The sequence below is a fragment of the Catharus ustulatus genome, chromosome 20 (assembly GCF_009819885.2).
Source record: "Catharus ustulatus isolate bCatUst1 chromosome 20, bCatUst1.pri.v2, whole genome shotgun sequence".
NCBI classification, from domain to species: Eukaryota; Metazoa; Chordata; class Aves; order Passeriformes; family Turdidae; genus Catharus; species Catharus ustulatus.
In genome coordinates this window covers 11,496,477-11,522,430 of record NC_046240.1, presented here as the reverse complement: position 1 = coordinate 11,522,430, position 25,954 = coordinate 11,496,477, and the positions used below count along the sequence as shown (strand labels likewise).

General features: G+C 60.0%; 2 protein-coding genes across 2 annotated transcripts; both read left to right on the top strand.

The window, feature by feature from the left end:
• The first annotated feature begins 8,246 nt into the window (after positions 1-8,246).
• On the top strand, positions 8,247-14,228 carry ENPP7 (ectonucleotide pyrophosphatase/phosphodiesterase 7). The gene is made up of 5 exons (XM_033077069.1): positions 8,247-8,535; positions 9,600-9,745; positions 12,090-12,710; positions 13,238-13,626; positions 13,715-14,228. The coding sequence occupies exons 1-5, from the start codon at positions 8,247-8,249 to the stop codon at positions 14,226-14,228; spliced, it is 1,959 nt and encodes a 652-aa protein (XP_032932960.1).
• Positions 14,229-21,416: 7,188 nt separating this feature from the next.
• On the top strand, positions 21,417-25,627 carry LOC117005343 (chromobox protein homolog 2). Its single transcript, XM_033076904.1, has 5 exons — positions 21,417-21,488; positions 21,577-21,620; positions 22,116-22,181; positions 23,649-23,718; positions 23,935-25,627. Exons 1-5 carry the CDS (start codon positions 21,417-21,419, stop codon positions 25,288-25,290), a joined length of 1,608 nt encoding a protein of 535 aa, XP_032932795.1. The 3' UTR covers positions 25,291-25,627.
• Positions 25,628-25,954: the final 327 nt, after the last annotated feature.

Below are 25,954 nucleotides of genomic sequence, written 5' to 3'. Positions count from 1 at the left end.
TGCCCTGTCCAGGTCTCAGAGCAATGCCCTGCCCTGCCCTGCCCTGCCCAATGCCCTGTCCAGGTCTCAGCCCTGCCCAGGTCTCCTCCTGCCCCACTGCCCCCGGGCTCAGCTGCCAGCAGGGGCTGGGTAGTGCTGGCACAGAGGCAAACACAGCCTGGCTGAAATCAGCCCCTACCACAGCACAAAGAAGAAACCAGCAACCAGACAGCAAGAGAGTACAAAATCCAGGGATTACCGAAAAGCTCTGGACATGGCTCTGAATCCAACGGCTGCAGCAGCATCCCCAAGCTATTAAGAGAAAAATCAAGATGTGGACAGGACTAGATTGGCCATAGGTGAAAAATGGCTCAATTATTTCTAGTGCCAGAACCACAGAAGGACACTTCCCTCCGTTCCTGATCCACAACCTCCCACTAATTAGCAGAGCTCGCCGAGAGAAAAATGCTGAGAGCTCCAGAAGGAGCCCAGAGAGAGACCCGAGGTGCTCCACACATCTGTGAGAGCTGAGCTGTGTGAGCTGGGACAGCACCAGCACCGCCAGGACTGCTCCAGGGCCAGCCCAGGGCGGTGTGAGGTGGGTTTTGCTCTGGCAGAGCAGTCAGGCTCCAGGGCTCTGCACAGGGATGTCCCACTCCTGTCGTGTGCCCTCACCAGCCAGCTGATGCCCTTGCCCGTGTGGATTCCATGGCACAGGGTAACAGCCAGCAGGACAGAGCACTTGAGGAAGAAACGGGGATGTTTGAGTTTGGATCAGGAATTCCTGAGCCTGGAGAGGCACTGAGTGGGATGGAGGAGCAGGGATGACTGAGAGGAGAGCTCTGAGCAAAATCCAGCCCAGCACAGCTCTCTGTGGGGCTGGGTGGAGGACAGAGATAATCACAGGCATTTGCTCCCCAGCGTCTCCACTCAGCTCTTTGCAGGAATCTTTCAAAACTACCAAGGCATAAAACAAAAAAAAAAAAGTTACCAGGAAGCCCTGTCCCCTCCCTGCCAAAGTTCGGAACATGCTGTCATCAAGAAAAATGATGCTGGCAAGAGAGAAACCCGCTGGGGTTGCTGGCAATTTCCCAGGCTCCAGCCCCGATGAGTGTTTATCAATAATTTCAGGATGTGCTGTCGCAGGCGCTGACGGGAGCGCGGGCAGGCGAGTGTCAGCACAGCCACGGGCGAGGGAAATCAATTACCGGCTCCGCAGGAGCGGCAGCGGCACCGCGGCCACAGGCGGGAGCGGGGACCGCGGCTCGGGGACACACGGGAGGTACCGGGGCCAGCCCAGCCCCGGGGATGCTCAGAGAGGGTCCCGAGGGACAGGGAATGCCGGAGCAGTGAGGGCTCACCGACCCTGGCCGCAGCTCAGAGCTCCCAGAGCCATCCCTGACCCCAGCTCCTGTCCCCACCGACCCTGGCCGCAGCTCAGAGCTCCTGCATCCATCCCTGACCCCAGCTCCTGTCCCCACCAGCCCTGGCTGCAGCTCAGAGCTCCCACATCCATCCCTGATCCCAGCTCCTGTCCCCACCGGCCCTGGCCACAGCTCAGAGCTCCCACACCCATCCCTGACCCCAGCTCCTGTCCCCACCGGCCCTGGCTGCAGCTCAGAGCTCAGAGCTCCCACACCCATCCCTGATCCCAGCTCCCCACCGGCCCTGGCCGCAGCTCAGAGCTCCCACATCCATCCCTGATCCCAGCTCCTGTCCCCACCGGCCCTGGCTGCAGCTCAGAGCTCCCGGAGCCATCCCTGACCCCAGCTCCTGTCCCCACCGGCCCTGGCTGTAACTCAGAGCTCCCACATCCATCCCTGACCCCAGCTCCTGCCCTCACCAGCCCTGGCCGCAGCTCAGAGCTCCCACATCCATCCCTGATCCCAGCTCCTGCCCTCACCAGCCCTGGCCGCAGCTCAGAGCTCCCACATCCATCCCTGATCCCAGCTCCTGTCCCCACCGGCCCTGGCTGCAGCTCAGAGCTCCCACATCCATCCCTGATCCCAGCTCCTGTCCCCACCGGCCCTGGCTGCAGCTCAGAGCTCCCACATCCATCCCTGACCCCAGCTCCTGTCCTCACCGGCCCTGGCTGTAACTCAGAGCTCCCACATCCATCCCTGATCCCAGCTCCTGTCCCCACCAGCCCTGGCTGCAGCTCAGAGCTCCCACACCCATCCCTGATCCCAGCTCCTGTCCCCACCGGCCCTGGCCGCAGCTCAGAGCTCCCACATCCATCCCTGATCCCAGCTCCTGTCCCCACCGGCCCTGGCTGCAGCTCAGAGCTCCCACACCCATCCCTGATCCCAGCTCCTGTCCCCACCGGCCCTGGCTGCAGCTCAGAGCTCCCGGAGCCATCCCTGATCCCAGCTCCTGCCCCCATCACCCGCACAGGGAAATTCTGTCCCACACCTCACTCAGACCTGCTCTCTTTCAGCTCAAAACCGCTCTCCCTTGTCAGAAGGAAACAGAAGCAAACCCCAAGTGCACCGCAAGCCTTTGCCCAGGACAGCAGAGCCTCTCCAGATGGGATGGCTCCAGGGGGCTCCCAAAATTCCAAATCCCCTCTTTAGGACGTGCCCATCCTGCTGCCCACCAGTGGATGTCCCTTGGCACCCAGGCTGCCCCAGAACCAAGCAATTCCCTGCTGGAGGGAATTTTGTTTCAACATCTGCCCCAGTACCCTCGTGGGACCAGAGTGGCAGTGCTCGTTCCTCTGCCAAGCTTCAGCTGTCCCTTCTGAAATGAACATTTTAAAATTAATATTAATACTCTGCATTGTGTCAGACCACCTCCTGCATTTCTGCTCCCTCCTGGAGCACCTTCCCTGCCTGTCCCACACCCAGCAGTGAGCTGATTCCTCAGGCAGAGCCTCCACTGCTGGGTGCTCCTGAGCACAGCCCTGGTGTGCCCATAATGGATTGGTGACACCGCTACATTTATGGGTATTTCAGGAGAAAGAAAAAGGCTACTGGGTGTTCATATGTTCTTGTTGTATTATTTAAGAGAAGCCATTTGAGAGCACAGGAGAAGCAGTGTCTGCTCCCAAAAGGAGGGAAAATAATGGAGGGGAATATTTGCAAAAAGCTCAGTTAAGTAAATATTTTATGCCAAATAATGTTAAGGCTTTTGAATGATGCATGCAAGAGAGTTGAAAGGAGGTGACGCATGGAGCAAGGAGCATGTGGTGAGCGTGGAGGTGTCGGAGAGGGGAGAGCAGTGCCCTCCTTGGGCAGTGCCTCTCACCCTGTGCCACTTGTAGGAACCACACGGGAGAAAATCAGCCCTGCACGGGAGCAGGGACAGGGAGCAAAGAACGGGCAGAAGGCAGGCAGAGGCACTGCCCCGGCCAGGAGGAAGAGGCAGGTAGGTAGAGAGGAGAAAGGGCAGCCAGGGTGGTGGCTGGGGAGGAGAGCAGGGCCAGCACGGAGCAGGGGCTCTCTGGGCACAGGAATTCTCCTCCCGGCAGGCACAGGGTGAGCAGCTGGCACGAGGGAAGCACAGAGAGGAGTAAAATACCATTAAGTGTAATAAGAAATGTACTTAATCAATGAGCTCTGCAGCTGAGGATCAATGGGAGGCAGACACAGCCATTAGCTGAGCAAGCTGAGGAAGAGCCGCAGGCCCACATGGAGCGGTCGATGCCGGGATTAACCAAGGCAGGCTCCCAGGTGCAGAGCAGAGCCAGGCTGCAGCCACGAGCTGACCCTGCTCTGCTCCACAGGGCTCACACCCCACAAGGAGCAGAAAGAGGAGCCCAGGGCTGCAGGCTGAGCCCTGGGAATCACCACGAGTGGGTGGGCTCCCTTCTCCCAGAGGGGTGAAAACCCCCCCTGATCCTGGGAGGTGCTCCTGGCCTTCCTGTTGCTCTGGACGCGGGCTCCACTCCTGCTCCATTCCTTCATCCATCCCTACATCCATCCCAGCTCTATCCCTGCTCCATCCCTGCTCCATCCCAGCTCCATCCCTGCATCCATCCCTGCTCCATCCCTGCTCCATCCCTGCTCCATCCCTGCTCCATCCCTGCTCCATCCCTGCTCTATCCCAGATCCATCCCTGCTCCATCCCAGATCCATCCCAGATCCATCCCAGATCCATCCCTGCTCCATCCCAGCTCCATCCCAGTTCCATCCCAGCTCCATCCCAGCTCCACTCCTGCTCCATCCCTGCTCCATCCCAGTTCCATCCCAGTTCTATCCCTGCTCCACCCCTGCTCCATCCCAGATCCATCCCTGCATCCATCCCGCTCCATCCCAGATCCATCCCTTTCTATCCCGCTCCATCCTGTTCCCTCCTGGTCCATCCCTTTCTATCCCGGTCCATCACATTCTATCCCAGTTCCATCCCAGCTTCATCCCGGTCCATCCCTTTCTATCCCGTTCTATCCCACTCCATTCCCGGTCCATCCCGGTCCATTCCCGGTCCATTCCCGCTCCATTCCCGTTCCATCCCGCTCCATCCCGCTCCATCCCGCTCCATCCCGGTTCCATCCCACTCTATCCCGGTCCATCCCGTTCCATCCCCGCCGTTCCCGGGACCCCCCCCCGCTCTCTCCCGCCCCCGCCACGGCCGCTCAGCGCCCCCTGCTGGCCCGGCCCGGCCGCGCTGGGGGTCGGGGGGTCCCTCCCGGGGTGTCCGAGGTCCCTCCGGATCCCTCCCGGTCCCTCCGAGCCCCCCGCCCGTCGCAGGCTCGTCGCCGAGCGCTGCCCGACCCTTCCCTGCGGGGCTGAGGCAAAGGGGCCATTTCGGGGCTCTCCTCAGCCACCCCCAGCTGGAGAGCGAGTCCAGCTCTGCGGACAGAGCTGCGGGGACACCCCACAGCCCCCACAGCTCCCACAGCCCCCACAGCCCCCACAGCTCCCACAGCCCCCACAGCCCCCACAGCTCCCACAGTTCCCACAGCTCCCACAGCCCCCACAGCTCCCACAGCTCCCACAGCCCCCACAGCCCCCACAGCCCCCACAGCTCCCACAGCGGCACCAGCAGCTTCTCAGGACCGAGACTCAAACTCCTGCCCGCTGGTCCCGCAGCCAAGGTCCTGCCCAGAGCCCCCCACAGCACTCAAAGCTGCTTTTCCCACCTCCTTCCTCCTTTCCAGCCCTTCCAAGCAGCTTGGCTGGAGCACCTTCCTCCCTCCATCTGCTCCAGGGCTCGGGCCAAGAGCTGTTCCCGGTTCCCTGCAGCCCCGGTCGGTGCTGCCCTGCTCCCTGGGGCACTCCCAGCACACACACACACACCTGCCCAGGTGCATCCCACCCCCACAGCTCAGCACTCCTGCCCATGGGGCATCAACCACATCCACCAGCACCAACCCCACGGTGCTGGCACAGAGGTTTCAGTGACACCAGTGAGTTTATCATCCTCGCCAGCCCTTGGTGCTCAGCACTGCCCGTGCAGGTATTGCCGCAGGAGCTGCAGGTCTGCCCGTGCTCAGCACACAGCACCGTGTCCAAAGGCTGCACACAGGCTGGGACACCGAGCAGGACAGTTCCACTGGCAGGAGATTGCTCTGGGATCGTCTTCTCTGCTTTTAACCCCCTCATCAGTGCTCACAGAGCTAGCTGGTGCACAAGGGCAGGATGGAGTGCCAGCTCCAGGGTCAGGGCTGGCAGCCTGTGCTGCTGTGAGGTATCTGAGCAGCCTGGGCCACAGCTCACACCAGGTGCACCAGCCCAGCCGTTTTCAGCTGTACTTATCAAACACCCAAATTCATCAAGGCTACTGAAACATAAATTGAGCTAAACTGGGAGAGAAGAAGCTGAAAAACAGAATTCCAAGATGGCAAGAACTAAGATAAAGAAGGGAAGTAAAGCACTGGACTGTAACCAATCATATTTCCTGCAAGGTGCGTGCAGAGCTCGTGGACAAGACAGAGGCACCAATCAGAAATAATGTGTGATCACCTGGACAGTAGTTTCAGAATGTATAAATAGAGTACAAAGTAAACTGTAAAGAGGCTTCTGCTTAACCACACTGGTTACTTGTTCAGAGCTCCTCTGTTCCTTGGAGCCCTTGGAGCTCCTTGCCCGTTCTCAGGGCTGTTCCCAAGGATGCAGGATTGGTGCCAGCAGCACAGAGATGCTCCAGAGGATGCTGAGCACGGACATGGTGGGTCCAGAGCAGCCCCAGCCCCCTGGGCACATCCCCACACGGAACCAGCACCTGGGGCGTTGTCAGTGCAAAATCAGCCCTTTCAGCTGGAGCTCGCAGTGTCCCCAGGCAGCGTGGCCAAAGGTGATGTGCTTTATCTGTGCCTCATGCTCTTCAGATACTGGTATCAAAATGTGCCTTGAAACTCTCCTGACATCGAATATTCCTTGGAGATTAGGGCAGTGCTTCCCGCTCACTGGTCTCTTCCCTCCCAGAGGAGCTGATGGACACGATACCTTATCAGCACCTTCCCCACTGTTAGCACTGGCACAGGGACTTGGTGACCCATCTCAGAACACACCTGGATATTTAGGACTTTCCTGAGCTTGGCATGTGATAATATCTTTATCATGAGCCCTTTAAACCCTCGATGCTGCCAGGAGGAAGGACAATATCAAACCCAGGGCAGCACAGGGAAATAAAAAAAGAATTCCATCGGTGTTGGGCTGGGAGAGGGGGTGCTGGGCTGGCAGAGAAGGTGCTGGGCTGGGAAAGAAGGTGCTGGGCTGGCAGGAGGCACACTGAGCTCAGGGATTGCAGTGCTGGGCTGGCAGGGGCACACTGAGCTCAGGGATTGCAGTGTTGGGCTGGCAGGGGCACACTGAGCTCAGGGATTGCAGTGTTGGGCTGGCAGGGGCACACTGAGCTCAGGGATTGCAGTGCTGGGGTGACAGGGGCACACTGAGCTCAGGGATTGCAGTGCTGGGCTGGCAGGGGCACACTGAGCTCAGGGATTGCAGTTCTGGGCTGGCAGAGAAGGTGCTGGGCTGGCAGGGGCACACTGAGCTCAGGGATTGCAGTGCTGGGGTGACAGGGGCACACTGAGCTCAGGGATTGCAGTGCTGGGATAGCAGGGGCACACTGAGCTCAGGGATTGCAGTGCTGGGCTGGCAGGGGCACACTGAGCTCAGGGATTGCAGTGCTGGGATAGCAGGGGCACACTGAGCTCAGGGATCGCAGTGCTGGGGTGACAGGGGCACACTGAGCTCAGGGATTGCAGTGCTGGGCTGGCAGGGGCACACTGAGCTCAGGGATTGCAGTGCTGGGCTGGCAGAGAAGGTGCTGGGCTGGCTGGGATCACTTGGACCTCTCTCAGTGTCCTTGCAAGATTATCCCGTGTCACAGCAGGGAAACACCCACACTGGAAGAGACTCCAACACATCCCGACAAATCAGGTGGGAATACTTGAGATGCTCAGGACTACAAAGAACTCTTTGTAGTCATTCCATCCAGGAAGAACAAACCCATGTGCCTAACACTCATCTACCCAGCTCAGTCTTGGGGAGAAACATCAAGGAACGACCCCAGACAGGGCTGAGAAATGGAGGTGGAGACAGCTCTGCTCGGTGAGGAGGGGGTGGCAGGCAATTAGGAAGCAAAGCTCCAAGGAATAATCAGCAATTTGAGCAGAGGGAGATCAGCAAAGAAATAAAGGTTGTGAGTTCAGAGCCCAGGGAACCAAGGCAACCTCAGTTACATAACTCTACAGAAGGCTTTAACTCAGTTTTTCTGATAAATGAGTCGTCAGCAATGATTAAACCCCAGAGAAGCCATAAAGCAGCAGATATTGATACGATGGGATGCTGATACAGCGAAGCTCAGCAGTGCAGGAGAGGATGAGGATCACCCATGGTGAGCAGTGGGAGCTGGGCTGATGGGACACGGGAGCTTAGAGCTGGGATCACCCTCAGGAGCATCTCCAGGGGTGGATGCAGGGTCAGGATCCAAGGAAGAGCCTCCTCCAGGGAGCAGCTCAGCAAAGCTCCTCCCTGAGCCTCCATCTCAAGGTGGAGGAGCAGTCCTGGGGTGTGAGCTGCCCTCTGAGGCTGAGCTGTGACCAGAGCAGCGGGCACCGAGCGCCAGGAGCAGGCAAGGACAGCAGGGAGGGAGGGGGGCTCTGGAGGGCTCACACCTCGCTGCTCACACACCCACAACAGCAGCACCGCTGGGGGAAGATGCTGATGTTTGACCCAGAAAGAACTTTCAGATAATCTAGTGCAGAGAGAGACAAACAAGAGACACTTGTTCTGATACCGAATGCTGCCTGAAGCCACACACCCGATCAGCACCTGCAAGATTAGATAAGGAGCGAACTTAGTCCCACTCTGCACGTATTAATGCGAGCTCCCCGGACACCTGGGCAGCTCCAGCTCAAGGACACGAAGATGCTGCTGTCCCTGGGGCTCCTCTGTGCTGCCCTGTCCTTAGGGAGCTGCTTTCCCCTGCAGCAGGCGTCCAAACGCAGCAAACTGCTCCTGGTGTCCTTCGATGGCTTTCGGTGGGACTACGACCAGGACGTGGACACCCCCAACCTGGACACGATGGCTGCAGAGGGGGTGAAGGCCAAGTACATGACTCCTGCCTTCGTCACCCTCACCAGCCCCTGCCACTTCACGCTGCTGACCGGTGAGTGCCGCGGCCACCGGAGCCGCGCGGGGCTGGGGAAGGGCAGGAGGGGTCCTGAGCCAGCAGGGCACAGAGCTCCAGAGCAGGCAAGGCAAGAGATGCAGAAATGGGAGATCTAAACTAGATACAAAGAAATTCTTCCCTGATTTCCCATCCCGGGAAGTGTCCAAGGCCAGGTTGGATGGGGCTTGGAGTCAGCCTGGTTTGGTGGAAGGTGTCTCTGCCCATGGCAGAGAGCTGGAATGGTTTGAGGTTTTTTGAGTTTTTAAGGTCCCTCCCAACTCAAACCATTCTGGGATCCCATAAACTGAACCTGTATTTATCAAAGGTAAACTCGATAGCCTCCTTTGATAAGGTAAATTATTTTTTAAACAAGGGAGATGCTCTAAATTTAATCTTTCTGGACCTCAGTAGTGTATTTGTTACAGTGCCACATGGGAAATCATTAGTTAAGATGGAGAAGATGAAGATTAGTACAAAATCTGTAATGTGGGGAAGTGAGAGGCTACAGGAAGAGGACAGAGTGGATGCTGAGAGGAGATTGTCAAGCTGGAAGGAGGGCACCAGGGGAATTCCTGAAGAATCGATTTTGGAGCCAATCTTATTTAAGATTTTAATTAATAACCTTGGCATAAAAGAGTGGAGCATGCTAATGAAATGTGCTGATGGGCAAAAGCAGGAGGCAGCATCAATATGAGGGAGAATGGGGATATCATGCAGAAGGGACTGCACAGTCTTCAGGACCAGAATAATAAAAACAGCACAAAATGTAGGAGTCCAAGTACATCCCTCCCTTCTAACCGAACCACTGACCTCAGAAGTGAAACACCATGTGATTAAACAAACACAGGACATGGGGAACGACCACAGGTGGTGCCAGTGCCTGGCTGGGTCCAGGTGAGACCCACCAGACACCAGGTAACCCCAAGGGAGGCAGCACTCCCCCAGCACCTCGCCCCCTGCCCAGGACCCCACCTGGCAGAGGGCAGGGGCAGGGAGGGGCAGAGAAGGGAGCCCCCAGCACAGCCTGGCTCACCCCTCCTCTCCTCTCCTCCCTCCCACAGGGCGGTACATAGAGAACCACGGCGTGATCCACAACATGTGGTTCGACACCAAAACAGGCGTGAGACTGCCCTACTACACCACCCAGGGCATCAGCAGCTGGTGGGACAACGGCAGCCTCCCCATCTGGATCACTGCCCAGAGACAGGCAAGAGTGGCAGCTCCCCGCACGCAGAGACCTGCACACACCCTGCACAGACCCTGCACACACCCTGCACACTCCCTGCACACACCCTGCACACACCTTACACACACCCTGCACACACTGCACAGACCCTGCACACACCTTACACACACCCTGCACACACCTTACACACACCCTGCACACACCCTGCACACACCCTGCACACACCTTACACACACCCTGCACACACCTTACACACACCCTGCACACTCCCTGCACACACCTTACACACACCTTACACACACCTTGCACACACCTTGCACACACCCTGCACACACCCTGCACACACCTTACACACACCCTGCACACATCCTGCACACACCTTACACACACCCTGCACACACCTTACACACACCCTGCACAGACCCTGCACACACCCTGCACACATCCTGCACACACCTTACACACACCCTGCACACACCCTGCACACACCTTACACACACCTTGCACACTCCCTGCACACACCCTGCACACACCCTGCACACACCTTACACACACCCTGCACACACCTTACACACACCCTGCACAGACCCTGCACAGACCTTACACACACCCTGCACACACCCTGCACACACCTTACACACACCCTGCACACACCTTACACACACCCTGCACACACCCTGCACACACCCTGCACACACCTTGCACACACCCTGCACAGACCATGCACAGACCCTGCACACACCTTACACACACCTTGCACACACCCTGCACACACCCTGCACAGACCCTGCACACACCCTGCACACACCCTGCACAGACCCTGAACACACCTTACACACACCCTGCACACACCCTGCACACACCTTACACACACCCTGCACAGACCCTGCACAGACCCTGCACACACCTTACACACACCTTACACACCCTGCACACACCCTGCACACACCCTGCACAGACCTTACACACACCCTGCACACACCCTGCACACACCTTACACACACCCTGCACACACCCTGCACACACCCTGCACACACCTTACACACACCCTGCACACACCCTGCACACACCCTGCACACACCCTGCACAGACCCTGCACAGACCCTGCACACACCTTACACACACCCTGCACAGACCCTGCACACACCTTACACACACCCTGCACACACCTTACACACACCCTGCACACACCTTGCACAGACCCTGCACACACCCTGCACACACCCTGCACACACCCTGCACACACCTTACACACACCTTACGCACACCCTGCACACACCTTACACACACCCTGCACACACCCTGCACAGACCCTGCACAGACCCTGCACACACCTTACACACACCCTGCACACACCTTACACACACCCTGCACAGACCCTGCACAGACCCTGCACACACCTTACACACACCCTGCACACACCCTGCACACACCTTGCACAGACCCTGCACACACCCTGCACACACCCTGCACACACCTTACACACACCTTGCACACACCCTGCACACACCTTACACACACCCTGCACACACCCTGCACACACCCTGCACACACCCTGCACAGACCTTACACACACCCTGCTCACACCTTGCACACACCCTGCACACACCTTACACACACCTTACACACACCCTGCACACACCCTGCTCACACCCATCCAAGCTGCCACCCCCCAGGAAAAGCTCCAGGCAAGCCACGATCCGCCGTGGCCGAGAGTTCCCAGCCTCCCTGTGAACGTCAGGCTAATTAGAACAGCAAAAAAACTGAAATCCCCAAACACTGGCAGGAATAATTATGATCATTCTGCTAAAAATAGCAAAAAATAATAGATGCATTTCAGCTTTATTAAGACATTAATAAAGCAGGTTATCCTGTTTCTGTATAAAGAAGCCTCAGCCAGTTCCTCAGGGAACATCCTGAGCCTGGGAGCTCCACAGCCCGAGGCACGTCCAGGGCCACCCCTGTCCCCTGGGAACTGCAGCAAGCCCAGCAGGCTCTGAATTGGCTTTGAGGAAATGAAACCAGGCCCAAGGGCTCTGCCCACATTTACCTGCCAAACTGGCTGCTCTGACTTCAGTACAACACACCTGAATGTCTCGATGCTCAGAGGGTCCAAATGCAAGGTGCAAATGGGTCACTGGTTCCAAAGTTTTAACTGGTATTAAAGCACAGTGAAGAACCACGTGTAAGAGCAGCGCTTTCAATTAATCACTTTCAATTGGTAATGAGCAAAAAGCCTCATTAGAGGCAGAGGTAGACACTGGGGACAGAAGGAACTGGTCGTGTTTGGAGGTGGCTGCACTGACAGATGGAAGGATGCTGCCCAGAGAGTCCAGGTGAGTTTATGGGATTCCTCTCCTCACAGGGTTTGAAGACAGGCTCCATCCACTTCCCTGGAACCAAAGCAAAATACCAAGAGGAAGAAGTGTACAAGAAGTTGGTGGAACCCGCATTGTTCAACTACAGCAACGAAACCAACTGGAGGGAGAGCATCGACACGGTCATGGAATGGTTCACAGCGGAGAACCTCGACTTCATCACGCTCTACTTCGGGGAGCCCGACTCCTCAGGACACAAGTTTGGCCCTGAATCCACACAGAGGAAAAACATGATCGAGCAGGTGGACAGAACCGTGGGCTACCTGAGGCAGCGCATCCGGGAGAGCGGCCTGGAGCCAAACCTCAACCTCATCGTCACGTCTGACCACGGCATGGAGACCGTGATAAAAACCAACGAGATCCACATCGGCGCCATCACCAACTTCACCTTCAAAGACCTCGACTTTGAACTCTTGGACTATGGGCCAAATGGGCTCATGGTGCCAAAAGAAGGGAAAATGGAGCATGTCTACTCAATCCTGAAAAATGCCCACCCAAACCTGCATGTGTACAAGAAAGAAGAGTTCCCAAAGAGATTCCACTACGCCAACCACTCCCGGATCACCCCGCTGCTGCTGTACGGCGATCCAGGCTATGTGATCCACGGGGTAAGGGGCACGCTCAGGCAAATCCTACTGTCCTTTGGGACATGCCTCTCACTCCTCTCCCCCTCACAGCATCCCAGCATCCGCCCAGCTTTTGTGCTAATTGCTCTCCATACACACAGATATAAATTCCAGCTCTCTGTATAAACATCTTCTCTGCTGTTGAGAAAGTGTGCAGAAACCTGGGAGTAGGAGTTCCATGAATGCAGAATATCCATTGCAGGATCCTCTCCCAGCCTGGCTTAAGGGAAGGCTCAGCACCAAGGCCAGCAGGCAGCCTCCCACTGGAAGCTCCTCAGTACAACAAAATTTGGATGTGCCAAAGTTTAGGGAGGGAACTCTCAGGATGTAATCACTTGAGAGCCGTCTGGAGGCACCTCCAGCTTCTGCAGAGTTTAACACCAACAGATCAACTTCCAAAACTGAACCAAGCAGACCACCAAACCGCAGAGCTGCAGAACGGGGCACACGAGGTGGGAGAGGCGGGGGCAGAGGGCTGGGGGGGCTCACGGCGCTGCTCTCCCCCGCAGAGGTACAAGGTCCAGTTCAATAAAGGGGAACACGGCTTTGACAACAACGCCACGAACATGAAAACCATTTTCCGTGCCGTGGGCCCGGCCTTCAAGCAGGGGCTGGTGGTGGAGCCCTTCGAAAGCGTCAACGTCTACGCGCTGCTGTGCGAGCTGCTGGGCATCACCCCCGAGCCCCACGACGGCTCCCTGGAGGTCACCAAGCCCATGCTGCGCGACCCCACGGATCCCCCGGCACCGACTGCACCGATTAAAACAACGGAACCGATTAAAACAACGGAACCGATTAAAACGACGGAACTGATCGAAACGACGACCTCTGGGGGCAATGGTGAGCACCGGGACTCATGGGGGGCAGCGGGAATGGCAGCAGGCACCGGCCGGGAACGGTAGTGCGCACCGGGAGTGCACCGGGAGCGGCACCGGGAGCGGAATCGGGAGCGCACTGGGAGCGCACCGGGAGCGCACCGGGAGCAGAACCGGGAGCGCACCAGGCCCACACCGGGAGTGGCACCGGGAGCGGCACCGGGAGCGGCACCGGGATCGCACCGGGCTCACACCGGGAGCTCACCGGGCCCACACCGGGAGCGGCACCAGGAACGCACCGGGAGCGGCACCGGGAGCAGCACCGGGAGCGCACCGGGAGCGCACCGGGAGCGGAACCAGGAGCGCACCGGGCCCACACCGGGAGCGCACCGGGAGCAGCACCGGGAGCGGCACCGGGAGCAGCACCGGGAGCGCACCGGGAGCGGAACCAGGAGCGCACCGGGAGCGGCACCGGGAGCGCACCGGGAGCGCACCGGGAGCGCACCGGGCTCGCTGCGCTCCGCCGGGATTCCCGCGGGAACAGCGACACCTGGTGGCCGCCGCCGCTCCCGCCGGCTCCGGGGCACCGGACCGTGCCCCCCGACCCCGCCCGTGCCCCCCGACCCCGCCCGTGCCCCCCCACCCCGCCCGTGCCCCCCCCGCCACCCCCTCCGCCGCTCGGTAGCCGGGCGGGGGTCCCCGTGTCCCCGGCACCGGGCGGAGCTGCTCCCGGCCGGGCGGAGGGAGCGGAGCGGGTGGCAGGAGGTGACAGTCCCCCCCCGGCACTCACCCCGCTCTCGGCACCGCAGGTCCGCGTTCTTTCCATCCTGCCCAGAAGCTGCCGCTGATGCTGGGACTCGCTCTGGCTCTGGGATGCTGGGGAGGAGTTTTCTGATCCCCACCAGGTAACCGCGGCCGAGGACCCCCGGCCGGGCCCCCACCCAGGCAAACACCTGCCCCGTTTGGGGGTGGTCTCCGGGGGTTTCGTGTGTCTGGGGGGCCGCCCCAAACCGCTCCCTGCGGAGCACAGCAGGGGTTTCACACCTCAGACAAAACTCTCTGTTTCTCCTGCCCCGGGTCAGCATTGACACCCCCAGGGCAGGGGCTGGGCTGAAGAGATTTTGGAGAGAAGGTGTGGGCCCCCTCTTGGCCCCTGTCACTGCTCCCTGTCCTGTGTCCCCTGTCCTCGGTGTGTCCAGGGCTGGACCCTGGCATGAGCAACCACGAGGGGTGAATCCTTCACTGCTGGGGCTCTGCACGTGGCCAGGTGTGGCTACAAGACCAGAGTTTGTCTCTTGCCTTCACAGTGCAAATTCGTCCAGAGAACCACCAGAACGGGTAACTGCTGATCCAACTCCCCGGCACCTCCAGGCTGCAGAGACCTGACCCGAGCACCAGCAGCGCCGGGCTCTCCTGTCCTGGCAGCCCCCAGGCTCCAGAAAACTCCACCAGAACAACGGCAACGTGGGGAAGGACACGGCTCACAGAGACAACCAGAGCCAGGCTCAGGGAATTAGACAAAATTCCCAAAACCTCTTTAAATTATTAAGGCACCTCCTCCGGCGTGGCTGAGTCCCTGGAGGGGGAGATGCCTGTCCCAAGCTTTGGGGTGACACCACGATGCGCTGCTGTGGAAGGTGGCACTGATGTCCAGCCGGACATGCTCACCCCGTCTTTGCATCACCCCCAATGTGGGAGGCAGAACAGCTCCAGGGTGGGTTTGGAGCAGGGACAACTGATACATATTGAGTTTCCAACTTAATTAAAAGCAAACTTTGTTCCTAATTTGCTGGGAACCTTCCTGAAAGGCACCAGGTCCCACCCAGGGTGACCTGCCTGGGACACAGAGGCCCCATTCATCTCCGCTGGCCACGGCACCCCCAGTGTCCCAAAGTCAATCAGCACTTCCAGCTCCTGCCCCAAGAGCCCCAGGTGCCCTCAGCACCATCCTGCTTGTCTTTCTGTGGCTGCGGACAGAACTGGGACATGCCACCAATGCACCCTGAGCAGCAAACCCGCAGCTCCATGGCAGAACTGCTGAGACCTGCCCCGAGTGCAGCCGAGTCAGCTCCTGGCAGCTCTGGGAGGGCGTTGATGTGTTCTGGACAGCAGGGCTGAGGCAAAAGCCCCTGCACCAATCCAAACATCCCTGTGGCTGGGGCTTAGGGGACAGGGAGACACCTCCCGTCCAGCAGTCCCCACTCCAGCCCTCGCAGCGTGGCTTTCCAGCACCCCCAGACCTCTCCCAGATGCTGTGGTGCCTTTCCCCAACCCTGTGCCTCATCTCAGGGGCTCGATAAACATCTGTTGCCATAGAGACTCGCTCACTGCATCGGCTTCACCCAACGAGATGAAACAAGAGCCGCACCCTCAGAAAAACAGGAAGAAAATGTTTGGCTTGAAACTGTGCTGGGGTGGGGGTCAGGGCGGCGGCAGCTGCAGGGAGGCTCTGAAAGGGGAGCGTGGCCAGCGCTGAGCAGCCATTGCAATTGATATTGATGGTAAGAGTGCACAGAAACCTTCCCATTCTCCTGCTGGTGACCTTGGGGCCTCCCATGCAGGTCAGCACGCTCCACAGGCAGCTCTGCTGGGAGTTGGAGATCCAGCAGAGCCTGCAGAGCCTGCAGAGCTCCCAACCCACTGGTACCAGCTCTGTCTCATGCCCAGGGTGCCCGGCAGGCACAGAGCAGGATCACAAACCCATGGGATGGTTTAGGTTGGAAGGGATCTCACAGCCCATCCAGTGCCACCCCTGCCTGGGCAGGGACACCTTCCACTGTCCCAGGGTGCTCCAAGCCCTGTCCAGCCTGGCCTTGGGCACTGCCAGGGATGGGGCAGCCACAGCTGCTCTGGGAACCCTGTGCCCGGGCCTCACCACCCTCCCATGGAACAATTTCCCCCTCTCCTCCGAAATTTAAAACCACTTCCCTGTGCTATCACTCTCTGCCCATTTAAAATGTCCCTCTCCTTCTTTTTAATATACCTTTTAAGTTCTGACCAGCTCACAGGGCTGGTCCCAGTCTGATTCCCACAAAGGAACATGGAGTTTGTAGTGAGCAACCTCCTGACACAAATCCTCATCCGAGAGCTGGTTTTTCCTCAGCTGGGAGCAGGAATTGAGTTCCTGACCCCACCAGCAGCATTTGGGTGAGACAGAGCTCTGCCAGAGAAATCCATGGTGAGGAAGGGACCGTCCTGGGGAAAGGCAGAACCCTGATACATCCCTGCAGGATTCCTTTACCCTTCAGGCTCAGGGTTAGCCATGAGACACAGCTCGGTGAGGCTGCACACAGGACAGCCAGATGTGTGCTGGACACAGAACTTGATCCATTCCCAGCACGGATCATCCTCCGAGCCCTGTGCTCCTGAGCACGCGGGAGCTGGGGGACCCTGGTCCTGTTCCTCCATCCCCCCGTACCCATCTCTTGCCCTGCCAATGTCCGGGTGTCCCGGTGTGGCCGTGTCCCAATGTCTGTCCCGGTGTCCCAATGTCCGGGTGACCCAATGTCCCGGTGCAGTACCGGTATCCCTGTGTCTGTCCCGGTGTCCCTTGTCTGTCCCGGTGCAGTACCAGTATCAGTGTGTCTGTCCCGGTGCAGTACCGGTGTCTGTCCCAGTGCAGTACCGGTATCCCTGTGTCTGTCCCGGTATCCCGGTGTCTGTCCCGGTGTCCCTGTGTCTGTCCCAGTGTCCCGGTGTCTGTCCCGGTGCAGTACCGGTATCCCGGTGTCTGTCCCGGTGTCCCTGTGTCTGTCCCAGTGTCCCTGTGTCTGTCCCGGTGCAGTACCGGTATCCCTGTGTCTGTCCCGGTATCCCTGTGTCTGTCCCGGTGTCCCGGTGTCTGTCCCGGTGCAGTACCGGCAGCCGGCGGCCGAGGGCTCCCGAGCCGCGCTCAGCGCCCCCGATCTCCCGGCCCGGGCGGGGGAAGCGGCTCACGGTAAAACCCCGGCCCGGGGATCTCCCCGCACCCGCGGTGCCCGCAGCCACCAGCCCCTGGCCCGGCGCCCCCGCTGTCCCGGGGCCATTCCGTGCCCCGGTGGCTCCCCCGGGGAGGGATCCGGAGGGACAAAGCCGGGAGCCACCCGCGGCTGCCGCCGGGCGCTCCCCAGCACCGAGCACAGGGCGCAGGGATGCTCCAAGGGATGCTCCAAGGAATGCTCCAAGGGATGCTCCAAGGGCTGGTCTGGAGCTCCACGTCACCCCCAAATCCCCTCCTGGCCCTGACTACGTGCCCCGGGCTGACGGATGCCTCGATGTCCGGGCCAGGCAGATCAGAGGGACCCTCCCCGCTGTGGGTGCGGGTTTGAACCCCACAGCCACACAGAACCTAAACCTGCTCCTGCTCTCAGCCCAGGAGCCACCTCCAGCCCGGCCTCTTCCAAGGCAAACCCAGAAGTGCCGAATTTTGCATGTCCTTTGAGCCCTTCCCAGCCCCTCCCGTGGCTCCTCACACCCTGTGCATGGCAGTGTGTGACATTTTCACCGAACGTTTCTCCATGGCAGACCCCAAAGCCCAGCCTGGCCTTGCCCGGACACACTCGCTGCCCCATCCCCGCGTCTCCTCCCGCCCTCCCATCCCCACGTAATTCATTCCCCAGCGCCCCCCTGCCCGGGCTGGGGGTCACGCAGCAGGGAGAGCCCCGCTGTGTATTGCATCCCAATTTGCCATGCATTTCCACACCATTTGCTTCCTTTTCTTTTTCCTGCACTGAGAAGCTGCTCGCTGCCCAGGGGTCCCAACCACTCCGGGATGGGAACATAACAACAAACATCCAAGGACACGTATTTATTTATGGCACACGGCGTGTGGGGACGCTGCTGCCTCCCAAAATGCCTGGTCTGGGGGTGGCACGTGCCCGTCTGACTGTCACCCAGGGCCACAGGATCCAGGCAGGACGTGGTCCCTGGGCACCCCACCCTGGAATCTGCCCAGCTCCGAACCCGGCTGCGGTACCCAAATGAGATGCAGATCTCTGTGCGTTCATTGGCCCAGACCTCGGGAAAAACAGCCACCATTTGCCCACAACAAGAATGGCCACCATGGCCGGGCTGTTGCCTGGGCTGGCCCCAGCCTCGCCCTCTGCAGTCAGGAGCCCCCAGCAGCACTGCCATGGGGGTCCTGTGGTGCTGCAGGGAACGAGGCACCCCTGAAACGCACCTGCTTTGGGGGCTCCATCACCAAAACAGCGACCAGGGCCCTGTGGGAACACCCCAGGCCTTGATGCCCACCCTGGACCTTGATCCCACCCTGCACCCACCAGGCCAGGGCTCCTTGCTGAGCATGGCACAGAGCCCACAGCAGCTCAGGGATGAGCAGAACTCATTCCCAGCAAACCCCTGGGTACAGAACACAGATTTCCATCCAGGGAGCAGCAGCACCGCCCTTTTCCCCTCCACAGGCAAAGGGGACTCAGTTCCCCATCCCTTCCTTCAGCACCAAACCCCCACTTGAGCCTGACAGCCCCTGCTACAGACATAACACAGGAGGCACGGCATTCCTGGGATGCCTGGCGTACTTGGGGAAAGCTACAAATTCATGTTCCATCAGATTAGTTCGGGGGTCTGGCTCTCATTTTTAAGATGACGACAGCTTTCACGGTGATCGGGGAATTTATTGGCCCCGCTGTGACTTTGCTTGGTGGGAGTGTGGGGCCAAGTTATTCAGCGCGTGTTGCTGAGTTTCTCCAGAAAGGTGAAGTCCCTGTCAGGGATGGGAAACACTGAATTAATCAAAAAGGCACTCACAGGTGGAGCCACAGCTTTGGCAGCATCAGGGGGACACTTCATCCTGCCCCAGCCAGCAGCCCCAGCTGGGGCAGCCCCTGTGGCGGCTCCAACCAGGAATGCCCAGGGAAGCTCCAGGGCTGGGATGGTCTCCTCTGGCTGGCCAAGCAGAACAGGACATCCCAAAAGCCCTGGGGATGCCCCACTCTGCCAGGGATGAGAAGCATGGAGACAACAGCAGCCCTGGGACTGCCCAGGATCAGTTTTCAGTAGAACCCTGGGAGGAAAAAGGAGATTTTCAGCCCAGGGAGCAGCAGAGTCCTTTCCACCCTCAGCAGGAACATGACATGTGTGGCATGGGGGCTGAGCAGCATTAGGGATCAGAGTTCCCACAAGGGGCCAGGGACAATGCTGATGGCACAGCCCCACAAACGCTGTGATCTCTGAAAGGACATGAATGCCAAGGGCTGCTCCCACTTCTGACCCCCAGCCCCTCGCCAGCTCAGCAGCCAGCGGATGGAGCCTCTCCTCTCACACAGCCTTCCCTTCCTGGCTCTGGGAAGGGAGGGAACAGCGACCCGAGCCCTGCATCCCTGTGGGGAGCACAGGAACAACAGCACTGAGGGCGGCTGCCAGAGCAGCTCACCCCGCATCACCCATCAGGGCTCGTTCACCTCCCAGAGCCCGACCCCTGCAGCCAGGAGAGCCCCACCGGCTCCTCATCCCCCGGGCCGTGGAGCAGGGATGTCCGTGCTCAGAACACGGCGATGGGAGCCCACGCAGGGCTTCTAAAATCTAAGAGGTGTCGCACACAAAGAGCCGAGCTGGCAGAAGGTAAATGAACTCAGACAAAAAGTGCGGCGCTGTGTTACAATTCTGTGTCACCTTCGGCTAAAAAAAATGCTCCTACGGCTCTTCTCGTCAGTGAACGGTAATTATCAAATAAAACAATGAAAGGTGACAGCGCCCGACCCAGGACAACCAACCCCCTGGCATCGGCCCAGCACCCCAGGCACGTCCCCATCCCGCCCGGGTCAGTCCCGTTCCCTGACCAAGCGTCCAGTTCCTCATTCCCTCACAGAGGGTCCCCCGTGGTGACATTCCCCCCGCAGCGGGGACAGCCCAACGCACCCGCTGCGGCTCCAAACGCTTTTCTAAACCCGGCATCGCTGAACCCGGCATCGCTAAACCCGGCATCTCTTACCGGAGACGGCAGTGCCCGGGGTGCGGGCGAGGCCCCACGCAGGACACCCCATGGCCCGTCCGGCTCCTGCTCAGTCCCTGCGCGCCGCGGGCACCCAGGCGCCGGGGCGACGGCAATTCATATCCCTGCGGCTCCCGCACGGCTAAGGGCAGGCTCCGGGCCCGCGGAGGAGAACTCCCTGAGGTGCTGACTCATCTTCTTCCATGCCTGTAAAGCACCATATTTCATCCTTCCACGCCCACAGCGCACAACCGCCGTGCAGCAGCTCCTCACGCAGCCCCGCACGCCTCGGTGCGTGCGGTGCCGCCGCACCCCCGGGAGCGCGGCTCGGGAGGGATCGTGGGCCGGGCGGTACCGAGCTGCGAGCCGGCACCGCCAGAGGCTCACAAACCGGCCCACCCCCTGGGAAATCCTTTATTCTATTATAATCAACTATTTTAGAACTGAAACGTGCCGCTGCTGCTGCCGCCTGTTCCGGCCCGGCGGGGACCGGCGGTGGCTGCCCCAGCCCCAGGGTGCTTTGTCCCCAGGAGCGGGGGACTCGGAGCCGGGCTCCGAGCAGCGGGAGCCCCTGGCAGGGTCGGAGCGGGGGGATCCCCCGCGGGGCCGGCCAGGGAAGCCCCCTGCGCTGCCCGGGGAAACAAAGCCCCGGGCCGGGCCACCCCATTGTCCCCGCTCCGGCCGGGCAGCGGCCGCCCCCGCGCGGGAGGAAGAGGAGGGGTCGCACACAGACAATGCCTCCCCCCACCCCCCACGCCGGATCGCCCCGCCCCCTGCTCCCCATTGGCCGGCGGGGAATTTGGGGACCCCCCCCACACACCCCTCCGCCGTATTGTGCCGGGGGGCGCGCGTGGATCTGGGGGGGCCGGAGCGCGCGCGGCCGCCGTCGGGGGCGCGCCCGGGGGCTCCCCTTGTGTGTGAGTGCGCGGGGGTGTGCGCGGGGCCATGGAGGAGCTGAGCAGCGTGGGAGAGCAGGTCTTCGCCGCCGAGTGCATCCTCAGCAAGCGGCTCCGCAAGGTGGGAGCCGCCGTCCCCGCACCCCGCTCCCCCGCTCCCCCCGCTCCCCCCGCCGCCGCTAACGCGCCTCTCCCGTCTCTCTCCGCAGGGCAAGCTGGAGTACCTGGTCAAGTGGCGAGGCTGGTCCTCCAAGTGAGCGGGGCGGTGCGGGGCGCGGAGCGGGGCGCGGAGCGGGGCTGCGCGGATCGCGGAACCATGCGGTGCGGAGCGGGGCGCGGGTACCGCCCGCCCGGCCGCTTTTGTTTGGGTCGTGCCGCTCCTTTTGTTTACAAATAAGCGCGGCCGCGGCCGGGCCCTCCCCGTTACCGCGTGGGGCTCCGCGCCCCCCCCGGCTCGGTCCGACCCCCCCCCGGCTGTGCCGGCCCCGCGCCCCTCGCCCGCTCTGCTGAAACCGGAGCTCCCCCGGGATGCGCGGGGCTCGCCTCGCCCCGCGGCGGCGTGGCCGCCCCCTTCCCGATCTCCCTCCCCCGGCCCCTCTCCCCTGCCCGCCCCCCGGCTGTGCCGGCCCCCGCTGCGGGCACGTCCCGCTCCGTGCCAGCCCCGGTGTCGCTCGGTGAAGCCCCGGTGGTGCCGGAGCCCGGGCGGGCCCGGCCCCTGCTCTCACCCGTTCCGTGTCCTCTGTTGTAGGCACAACAGCTGGGAGCCTGAGGAGAACATCCTGGACCCCCGGCTGCTCCTGGCTTTCCAAAAGAAGTGAGCAAACTCTAAATATTTCTAAGCAAACTGTAAAGTCAATTAACTTCTAATTGACTGCGCGTGTAGTGGAAGTTGTTGGAAGCAACAGCCCGGAGCTGGCGGGGCCCTTTGTGGCCAGGCCCTTTTGTTTGTCCCCGGAGTCACGGTCCAGCTCTACCTGGAGCAGCTCTGTCCTGGCCGGACAAACAGCCAGGGCTGGCCCAGCAGGGCTCTGGGGGCACCAGGGGAACGCGGCAGTGCCTGGCACTCACCTGGAGCTCCCTGTCCCCATCCAGGGCTCAGGGACCTTGGCTGTGCCTGGGGAGCGGCCACAGAGCCCTGGGGGGAGATGGTGCCTGGGCTTGTGAGGCGTTAAAGCAAACTCGTGGAGGGGGAAGCTCTGTGAGGGTGAGGGAAATAATACCTGGGAGAAAATCGTAGAGGATGGTTTGGATTAGGAGGGATCTTAAAGCTCTTCCCAATCCACCCCATCATTTCCACTGTCCCAGGCTGCTCCAAGTGCTGTCCAACCTGGCCTTAGACATTACAGGGATGGGGCAGCCACAGCTTCTTTGGGCAGCCTGTGCAGGACCTCACCACCCTCAGGGGGAAGAATTTCTTCTTAGCACCGCGTCTAACCTTGCCTAAATTGGTTGGAAGCCATTCCTTATGTCCTGTCACTCCAGGCCCATGTCCAAAATCCCTCTCCAGCTGTCTTGGAGCCTTTTTAAGTGCTGGGAGATGCTCTGAAGTCTCTCTAGAGCCTTCTCCAGGTGGAACAGCCTGGATGGATGAACAAAATGATGTCTGTCCAATGTCAGGTGCATGGCATGAGAGCAGCAATCATTCCACAGCCCTTGCACCCCAGGAATCACTCACGGAGCACAGGGGCAGCCAACTGGCTGTGGCAGACACACTGCTGCCAAGTATTTTGACTTTGGAATAATAAAAATCGTTAAATTTTATTATATGATTCAATTATAACTGGTTTCTGGATCAATTTTTTTCCAGAGTAGGATCTAGTGTTGAGTGCAGACAGGATGGTGTTTAATCAGCTGGATGTGTCACATCTGAACACCATCCCATTTAAACAGAATTAGGAAATGAGTACAGTGACCTGAAACGTCCCTGCACTCCAGCCTGGGCCACCGTGGCCGAACCAGGAGGTGCAGGAGAGTCCAGCAGAGCAGGGAACTCACTGAGCTTTCAGGGAATGCGTTTGCTTTTCCCACTCTCAGCATGGAAGCTCAGCACAGCAGGGGCGTAACCAAAGCAAGGCTTAGCAGGGCTGGGGGCAGAAAACCAGCAAATCTCACCAAGAATTGGCAAAGGTTTAGGATGGGTAACACCTCATGGTCCACCACGGACTGCTGGAAGCTGCAGGGATGTTGCTGATGCAGACAGGGATGCTCTCTGACTGCTTCAGTTCCCTCAGATGCATTTTTCCTCCCTGTAAACGTTGTTCTTAATCCTCGTTCTCTCCAGGGAGCACGATAAGGAAGTGCAGAATCGGAAGAGGGGCAAGAGGCCCCGGGGCAGGCCCAGGAAGAACGTGGTGAGTCCTGGCAGTGGTGGGAGCCCACGGCTGTGACAGCCCTGGGGCTGGGGGTGGCCTCGAGCACACAGCTCATCCTGTCAGCTCATGGATCCCTGAAGGTCAGCTATGCAGAGAGGGAGCTGTGCGTGTCTGAGGCCACCCTGAGGGCTGGTAATGCCCACAAGCATTCCTTGGTCATTGCTGTTAACTCTCCCTGTCTCTGCTGCTTTGCAGGAACCAGAGATGCCTGCGAAAGCAAAGTCAAGTAGCTCCTCTTCCTCCACATCTTCCTCTTCCTCCTCCTCCGAGGAAGAGGATGAGAGCGATCTGGAAGCAAAGAGAGGTCCCCGCAGCAGAGAGACGCACCCGGTGCCACAGAAGAAAGCTCAGATCCTGGTGGCCAAGCCCGACATGAAGGACGCTTCCAGGAAGAAGCGTGGCCGGAAACCTCTTCCCCCAGAGCAGAAGGCGGCTCGAAGGACCGTGACCCTGACAAAGGTGCTGAAAACGTCCCGGAAGGAGGTGGGGGGCAGTGCCAAGCTGGTGGGGAAGCTGCAGCCCCAGCACAGCGCGCAGGGCTCAGGCATGGCTGTGCTGAAGGACCCGCCGGGCACCTTGGCTGGGCTCAGCTCAGGGGGGGCATCGGTGGAAAATTTGCCCAACATGATGAAGAGCGGCTCGGGCAGCCCCAGCCAGGCCATCAGCTGGCAGAGCTCCATCGTGCACTACATGAACAGGATGTCCCAAAGCCAGGGCGCAGCCGAGAGCTCGGCCCTGGGCAGGCTGGCGCTGAAGGCACAGGCAGCCAGTAAGGGCAGCTTAGGGCTGGACTTGAAAATGAGGAGCCAGAAAGGCTCTGGGGAGCTGGGCCTGAACGTGCAGGGACCCAAAACTGCGAAGGCTTCTGGCAGCAGCGCTGGAGGGGACCAGAAATCGGGGTTTGCTGCTGGAGGCCAAATGCTGCCCAACGGCAGCAAGGTGCCGTCGAGCTCGTCTGGGGCCGGCCTCCAGCCAGCCTCCAGCCAGGAGCTGAACCTGCAGGCTCTGAACCTGCAGAGCGTCAAAAACGGGCCGGGCATGGCCAGCGGGAGCAGCCTCCCCCGGCACCTGTGCGGCTCCCTGGCCAAGGGCTCTGCTGGCAGCGCGGCCAGTGCGGGCACCGGCGCCGCCAAGGGCGCCAAAGGTGGCACAGCCGGGGCCGGGCTGAGCGCTGCCGGCGCTGGCAAAATCCCAGGGGGGGACGGTGGCAAGAGCAAGAAGCAGGCACAGCGGGCAGGTGACAGGGACTCGGCCAAAGGCGGCTCAGCTGGCGCTCCAGAGGGACACGCGGCCACCGAGAGCCGCAAAGCCTCCGCCCTGTCCGAAGCCAGCACGGGCGAGGACACCAGCTCGGATTCGGACCGGGATTCAGCTTCCCTGCCAGCTGTGGGTCAGAACATGTCTGTCTCCATCCAGACCAGCCAGGACTGGAAACCCACCCGCAGCCTGATTGAGCACGTCTTTGTCACCGATGTCACCGCTAACCTGATCACAGTGACGGTCAAGGAGTCCCCCACCAGCGTCGGGTTCTTCAACCTGCGGCAGTACTGAGCCCAGAGTACGAGGAGGGGGAGGGTCCTTCAGCCTCACCCTCACCTGTGCCCAGCTCTTCCATCAGGTTTTTTTTTCTTCAAGCGAGCCCTCATGAGACCTGCTGGAACTCGTGTCTGGAAAGGCTGGACAAGAACGCAGTGAAACCCGCTCCAAACTGCCATGGTCCTGGATTTCCTCCCTGCCTTCTCTCCCTGCTCCTCTGGAGCCGTGCCCACCTGGGGGTGGTCGATGCCAGGCTCTGGGAGCGGGGGCACCGGTGCTGCCGGGGCTGTCAGTCTGGAGCCAGGCTTCACTGCACGCAGGGCTCTTTGCTTTGGATGCAGATGCCAAGGTCTGCAGGTGGGACACTGCAGGGAGATTCTCTTCTGGGCTTCCTGTGGGTCTGTGAGCCACGGGGAACTGCAAGTCAATCCAAATGAGGCAGCTGCTGCTCCCAGCCCTCGAGGCTGTGAGGGGGCAGCTGCGTTTGGGGGTTTTTCAGGGTACACTCAGCCCAGCCACCCCCCTGGGTGAGGTCATTTCCAATGATGGGAAACCCACAACGTTTCTGTTGGGGTTTCCAGCTGATAGGGAAATATTGTTTACATTTTTTCTTAAGGAATTTTTTTTTTTTCAACGAGGGAGAGAAATAACCCCAGTTTAAGACAGATGAAGTCCTGGA

Bases quoted from the DNA above. Each gene is read 5' to 3' on its own strand.
- ENPP7 (XM_033077069.1), top strand. From the start codon at position 8,247: ATGCGAGCTCCCCGGACACCTGGGCAGCTCCAGCTCAAGGACACGAAG. The intron at 8,536-9,599 runs GTGAGTGCCGCG...TCCCTCCCACAG, and splicing joins CCACTTCACGCTGCTGACCG to GGCGGTACATAGAGAACCAC. The intron at 9,746-12,089 runs GCAAGAGTGGCA...CTCTCCTCACAG, and splicing joins GGATCACTGCCCAGAGACAG to GGTTTGAAGACAGGCTCCAT.
- LOC117005343 (XM_033076904.1), top strand. From the start codon at position 21,417: ATGGAGGAGCTGAGCAGCGTGGGAGAGCAGGTCTTCGCCGCCGAGTGC. The intron at 21,621-22,115 runs GTGAGCGGGGCG...CCTCTGTTGTAG, and splicing joins TGGCGAGGCTGGTCCTCCAA to GCACAACAGCTGGGAGCCTG. The intron at 22,182-23,648 runs GTGAGCAAACTC...CGTTCTCTCCAG, and splicing joins CTCCTGGCTTTCCAAAAGAA to GGAGCACGATAAGGAAGTGC.